This window comes from Hibiscus syriacus, unplaced genomic scaffold (assembly GCF_006381635.1).
Source record: "Hibiscus syriacus cultivar Baekdansim isolate YM2019G1 unplaced genomic scaffold, ASM638163v2 tig00112470_pilon, whole genome shotgun sequence".
NCBI classification, from domain to species: Eukaryota; Viridiplantae; Streptophyta; class Magnoliopsida; order Malvales; family Malvaceae; genus Hibiscus; species Hibiscus syriacus.
Genome location: NW_024063339.1, coordinates 444264 through 451578, shown reverse-complemented (window position 1 = coordinate 451578; position 7315 = coordinate 444264). Strand labels below are relative to the sequence as shown.

General features: G+C 32.2%; 1 protein-coding gene across 3 annotated transcripts; it reads left to right on the top strand.

The window, feature by feature from the left end:
* The first annotated feature begins 2676 nt into the window (after positions 1-2676).
* Positions 2677-7115, top strand: LOC120179857 (major facilitator superfamily domain-containing protein 12-like). 3 transcript variants are annotated; one of them, XM_039185327.1, is made up of 13 exons: positions 2677-2770; positions 3839-4066; positions 4373-4442; positions 4647-4843; positions 5079-5154; positions 5233-5316; positions 5395-5474; positions 5576-5702; positions 5826-5888; positions 5989-6039; positions 6124-6282; positions 6359-6491; positions 6785-7115. In XM_039185327.1, exons 2-13 carry the CDS (start codon positions 3912-3914, stop codon positions 6952-6954), a joined length of 1365 nt encoding a protein of 454 aa, XP_039041258.1. In that variant the 5' UTR covers positions 2677-2770; positions 3839-3911; the 3' UTR covers positions 6955-7115. The 3 variants fall into 3 exon arrangements, with proteins under 3 accessions (XP_039041258.1, XP_039041260.1, XP_039041259.1); XM_039185329.1 differs by lacking the exon at positions 2677-2770 and having other exon boundaries at positions 3995-4066; positions 4687-4843; XM_039185328.1 differs by lacking the exon at positions 2677-2770 and having other exon boundaries at positions 4019-4066; positions 4655-4843.
* The last annotated feature ends 200 nt before the right edge of the window (positions 7116-7315 follow it).

Here is a 7315-nt window from a genome sequence, read left to right as displayed (position 1 = left end):
GGTCTATTAAGTTATCTTTAAAATTAATTTGGGATATATTTGTCACAGTGCAGGGAAAACTTGTCAGCCCACATGACGAATTTGGCCAAATAATCTTTTTTTATTCAAACTCGTTACTTCGATATGACAAATTCTAAAAATATATTTTTATTAGAATTTTGTCGCATCATAGTAATAAGTTTCAGTTTAAAATATATTTTATTGAAACTCGTCACGCCAACCTGACGAATTCCAAGTAATACCGTAGTTCTCAAAATAAATATTTAATATCGTATTAGAGTAAATAATTAGTCTGCCTATTATATTGAGTCAATTTCGTCATAATTTGTTATGTTTTTCTTTAAAAAATAAAATAAAATTGTCAATAAGTGTCTTAATCTTTTAAACATATATATTCATCAATAATTGAAGGTAAATTTATAATACATATCATCATCTGTTTGTGCCTACATTATGTACCACCTATATATATATATATATATATATATATTCTTATTATTTTCTGTTGGATTGAAATCCATAATTATATATACATATTTATAATGCATATTGTTATCATAAAATATGATAAAAATTAAGTAACTAAATAATATAAAGTCATAAGGTATCAAAGGTGATATATAAATAAAGTGTAAATACTATTAAAGTTGAATTTATAATTTGATGAGGGCAAAGTTATAATAGCTATATAAAGGGTTATGATCCCAACAAATAGACATCTCGTATTACTCTTATCCCTGTAGAGTTTATACTTAAAGGAGCTCTATCTTCTTGAAGATCACAACCAAAGATATACTCAAAGATTAAATCTATCAATTAATTCAAGTATGATTCCGTAATCTAGTATTTTATTATAGATAATTTGACATGATTTGATTCTGATTATATATATATATATATATTGACAATGTTTAATTTTATATTTATTATGGTTTGATCCTGGTTAATTATTTTGACCCCATTTTTTCTTTTCTTTTTTGCTCATCTTTCCATAACTTGTTTTCTACTTTTCTCTCATTTAGATGTACTTTGAACGATAACGCTGATCGTGTAGGACTAGACATGGCAAATTTATCCGAATTGATTATCCAAATTAATTTATTCAACTTAATATCTTATATTAACCCGAATATGATAAATTTGATCTGATACCCGACCCGAATTATACCCGATCCAAAATTTCAGCGAAACCAAAATCAACTAGAACCAAAATTAACCCGAACCAAACCGAAATTACCCAAACTAAATTTAACCCGACCCGAAAGCAACCCGAACAAATTGAAGTTGATAAAAGTTATTAAACGATAAAATTTATTTTTAATAATAAATTAATTTAAAAATTGATAATTTATTAAAAATTATATATATAATAGTAATAGAAAGTTTAAGAGGAATAAAAAATAAGAATTTAATTGTAAGATTGAAACAATAATAAAAAGTTTACTTATCTTTATTGTTATAAAAATATTAGATATATAATAAAAATAATAGAAAACAACTAAAACAAAAGAAATAATATTAGATTTATAATAAAAATATAAAGTTACTTATATTAGGACTAAAACTTAACAAATAAAACTATTTATTATTTTTTTAAAATTTAATAAAAATATTAAATTTATAAATGAATATAAAATTTTAATAAAAAATTATTTCTTTATCAAATAGTTCTCATTATAAACTTTTCATATAAGATCATATAAAATTTTGATAACAAGTTCTAACACATATTATAAGATCGTATTTATGTCAAATTATCGATTTATTATCTCTAAATGGCGGTTTAATTCAAAATACTAAACTATTGTAATTGAAATTAAACCTAAATGAAAATTAACAAATAAGAAATCATATTTTTACAAGTATATCAATTATTCTATATATACTTAATTTGATTAGACTCATAATCAATTCAACCCGAATTGATCTGATCTAAAGGTTGACCTAAAGCGAAAATCAACCAATCTAATATTGACCGACCCGAATCTAATCGATTCGGTATTAAACGACCCAAAAATCAATCGATCTGTATTGACCCGACCCGATATTGACCCGATCAAAAAATAAACAATTCGATATTGATCGGAATCGGTAGACAACTAATCAATAATCACCAGACCCAATACCCGACCCGATCTGATTTACCATATACTCGAACCAAATTCGAACCATATCCGATCCGAAAAATTTAATCTAGATTTGAAATTACTCAACCTAAATGATCTGATCCAAACACGATCAGAATGACTCATTTGCTACCGACCGTAAGTATTAACATTTAATTTAAGCATTTTAACTTTTTAGTTAGGTGTCTAAATTGCAATTTTGCCCCTCCTAAAATAATTATTAAATTTAAGCTCTTTTAAAATGAGATTTTCTAGCTTTGACCCCCAAATTTATAGTTTTATGTAAACGCCTCCCACATAAACCTTTCTTTTTCCGACTTCTATGGTCTAAAATCCTCTTATCCAAGAATTTGGATTGTACTTCAATTTCCAAGGTTCACGTATATGCAATTATCCCTGTATTTATTAGAAAGTACACAATTTTCAAATGGTTTCCCAGTTTTCTAAGTTTCCCAGAACCAAGCTAACGCCTAACAAGACAAGCCGACATTCACCTCCAATAGTATGCAATTGTCTTTTCACTTCCCTTCTTGGTTTTCCAGTTTTCATATCCTCCTCCTCCTCTTCCTTCTTTGTTTAATATTGGTCTATCTGTGTATATCTTACAACTCGAAGACATCGTATCCTTCCTTTGTTTCCTTGGGTCTGCGGTATGTATTCTTTTTGCTTTGGGTTTGCAAGCAAAACGTTATTCCATTGAATTCCAGAAACACTCATGGTTGATTTTCAATGAAAGCTTGCTTGTTGTTAGTCCTTGTTGATGTTATTCTTTGCATGTTCCTCTCTAGATGTGTTAGATGAATGGTTTGTTTGAAATTGATGGTTGGGGATGATGGCTGCTGTGAGTTCCAATGGGCAAAAACATAAGCTTGAAGGGATGGTTTTGGGGTTGTTCTTATGGTTTTTGGAATGATCTAATTTATTTGCTCTAAGAAGCAGGAACAGGGTTTGAGATTAGAAGTCTAGATTTGATACTTCCACCTTGAGTTGCATTTTGTAGGGTGAATTATAGTTATGTTAATTGTGTTAATTGGACCGGAGTTCGAGTGTCGGATAAGTGTATGTATTTGATACGGATTTGATTAGAATTTTTTTAGGGTTTCCATGAATTTGGAGGATCAAATTATATCTTTATATCCACATGTTGGACACAAGTAGTTAAAGGAAAATTGTAAAGTCCTAGTAACATAGAATTTTGTAGCAATCTTCATGGTATTTCAATATAACAGGGGATATGATTAATTGAACCATTTGTCTCAACTGAGATTTAGAAGATCATATGCTTGCCTGATTTGGATGACTAAAATATATATTCCAAAAAATTAGAAAAACCTCAATGGATGGATGATAATTAGAATTCAATGATATGACAGGATTAAGTATATGCTAAACAGTGGAAAGTGTAATAGAAATCAGTGATTTGGTAAAGATTATGGAGAACAAAATGATTAATACGGTCTAAAAGACACAGTTCTTTGATTTACATGTATTTGTTCTGCATTAGTTCTTTAGTAATTGTTCTGCTTGTACCGTGTGTTATTTGGAAATTTGATATCATGAAGCTTGCGACCTTGTGTCCCAGTCCTATATGCTAGTCATAGTTTGCAATACCGAGTCTTGGATGCATCGTATCACTATTAGCAAAAGAGCATGACTCACCTGTCTTCTTCATACTTTCTTCTTCAGCTATCTCAACCATGAATATTTTCCTTGTAGGTTTGGGTTGATCACAAACTACGTCTCTTTGCACATTTGGAAGAGGTTTACATCACCTCCTTGACTGTAATGAGTAACAGCATCGAGGATGATTCATTTTCTAAGCCTGTTGGAAGATGGTCTGTTTACTGTTATGGTGTTGGTCACATGCTAAATGACATCACTTCTGCTTGTTGGTTTACTTATCTTCTGTTGTTCTTAACAGAGATAGGGCTCTCCTCTAGGTATATGTCTTTCTACCATGTCTGAAATTTATACCTTCGTAATTGCTTTGCATTATATTTTCCCTCTTTAATCTGTCACTTTTTTCTTTGTTTATCTAAATGGCTTTGAATAAAAAATGATCCGGAAAATGCATATTGTTTATCTTATCTCGCATAGAATTTGGTATAGTAAGCTTTAATCTAGTAATATAGATCACATCCTTGCCATTCATGCAAATCATTAAGAAAATTCCATCTTCATGCTTTTTTTTTAATTTTCTTTTTTGTAGATGTCATGTGCCATGTATTTTTATTTGATTTGTGTAGGGATGCTGCCATTGTCATGCTTTCCGGACAGATAGCGGATGGTTTAGCCACCATATGTTTTGGTGAACTGGTAACTGATTTCAAATCTTTGTTTTAATACTACTCATCTCATAGCAGTTGGATCAAGTTTTGCAAGCTTGTCGTGTGTGTAAAGTGATTGAAATTAAACTATAATTCTAATTTTTAGAAAGAATTTTCATTTTATGCTCATTGTTTTTCTTCTTTTTTCACCCCTAATGACTTATTGCAATGGTTTTGATCATTTACTTGATAGATCGACAGGTTTGGACATTTCAAAATATGGCATGGTGCAGGATCTATCTTGGTTGCTGTTTCATTTTCTTCAGTTTTTGGTGGTTGTTTACCTTGTAAAGTCTTTTCTTCTTTTACGTCAATGGTGGAGACCGTTTCATATAGTACGTTTGCCGCAGTTTTTAATATCGGCTGGGCTGCTACTCAAGTTTCGCACATGTAATGTTTCTATAGCTTCATTTATCTTCCCATTGAAACATGCATTAGACATCATATTTAATTCTTCTAGGCAGAGAGATAGAGAAGGAAAAGCTTTAGTAATAGAAGGACCTAGCAGTGCAAGCTCACACATTCGGAAAAAATAAGATTGGATTGGATGAAATTTTTTCTGTATGTTCATATGAAGAGTTTTAATGAAGTGTTCATATACTGTATCTTACTTTTTCTGTTGTAGGTCCATGGTGAGTTGCATCACTCTGAATTCAACGAGCAGAGTAGTGCTTGCAAGTTGTCGGAATGCCTTTACAATGGTCAAATCCTCTCACCTATTGGTTTGTTTCATAGGTCATGAGCAGTATGGTTGATGCTAAATTTCCTGTTAAATCTAGGTTGCAAATCTCAGCCTATACGGAATTGCTTTTATAATATTCGAAGTCATCAAAGCAAAAACACCTACAGATATTGAAAATCAGGTACATTTTTTACGGAAGACATGATCCTTCGGTATTTTATATTTGGACATAATCATTGTATTGGCCTCCGTCGAGCAGTATCGTTGGATTGCATACCTATCAATATTCATTGGATGTTGCTTTGTGGTCATATTTCATCTCGGAACAAATGAACCGAGGTGAGCTTTACCTTCTAACAGAATTCCCCTGCGTATTTTGCAGGTTAGGCTGTTGTAACTAGTTCCTCACCTCTAAGAAATTTCATATTTTTATTATGCAGTTCAAAGACGGGTATACATGGAAATATTGTTGCTAGGATTTCATGGACCTACTGGTTTTTGAAAATTCTATACTATCAAGTTGCTCTTGTTTATACGCTTACGAGACTAGCACTTAATGTTTCACAGGTAAGCATACTTTTTTTTTCTTTGATTACCGAGGCTTAACATTCATTTCAGTAATGCGGAAACTGATTAAAAGTAATCCAATATTACGGATTTTAAACTTAAAGATGGTTTCGTTTTGCGAAGGCATATCTTGCATTCTATGTAATTGATGATTTGCGCATGGTGCAGTCCTCCGCTAAAGCTTTGGTATGTGAATGAAATTTGTTGACATTAGTTTTATTTCTAGTCATCAGTATGCTTTGGAGATGAATGCTAGGCTTAATATCTTGTCTTATTGGCCGGTTAGGTTCCTGCCATTATCTATATTTCCAGCTTCACAGTATCTCTTCTTCTTCAGGTCTGCCTCGTAAAACTCGGTTTTGTTTTCAAAAAGCTTTATATTAACTTGTCAATGCTTAAGCTTTAGGCATTCACCTTATAGGAGATCGCATGGAATGAAAAACGCCTGAAAGCTTATTATACTGCTGGAGGAATTCTTTGGATCTTTTGCGGCATAGCGATTGTCCTCTTACCACAAAGCATGAGTCTTTTCGTGTATGCCATATCGATATTTATTGGAATAGCAAACGCATTAGTGACGGTATGTTGGGAAATTTAGCTCTCCGTCTAGTCTGTTTTGCTTTAAAATCGCTTATTCCGATTTTTAAACCATGTAGGTGACCGCAGTGAGCATGCAGAATATACTAATCGGTCAAGATCTTAATGGTTGTGCATTCGTGTGCGGATCATTGAGCTTCTTGGATAAAATGTCATGTGGACTCACCCTATTTGTTCTTCAATCCTATCATAGTAAGTTTTCGGTCTTATTTGTGTGTTCGTGGCTCTTCGTTACAGTTTAGGGGGGAAAAGATTAGGGGAAAAAAGATCTCTATATGTTTCTTGAACTCGGATGTGAGTTTCATATGCGAATTCGTTTCCGATAGAAGTATATATGTAGGTCTAGGTCTTTGAGGATCATGTCCTTGCGTCTAGAAATATGTCGACACGAGTGTTTCGATAAAAAACGAAGAGACGAAAGTTCTATAATTGTTCACTTGCTATTTCTCATATTGATGGCTTTGGTCCTATGAACTTCGATGCAGGTAGCTCACCGATGGTCGCCGGAAACATTGCAAGCGGTCACATCTCGATCACTAGATACGGTTTAGGACTCGTACCGGCGTTTTGTTCACTTGTCGGAATAGCTGTTACTTGGACCATGGAACTACGTTACCCATTGTATAAACCACTGGTGGAAACCCTACTGGAATGACATAAAATGTCTATAATACCAACATGTCATCAGTAGCGATGGAGATGATCAACAATTTAGTGACGCCAACTATCACGTTGAACACTAACATGCAACGTGCATCGATTCTTGTATTGATTTTAATTATCTATTTAATACCACGTATTTGTTCTTAATGTATTCATAACAATTGTAGTGATTTTAATTATTTGTTTAATAGTATGATCTCCCAAATTTTATAGTATGCTTTATACTAAAAATGTGAAGGTTTAAAATTATTGTTATTTTTGTCAATTTTTTTGGTCGCGTTCGGTCCAACCTTGACTAATCTAGATCAATTAGGGTTATATACCTGATTTTAGAGGATGAGTCATTTGACGAG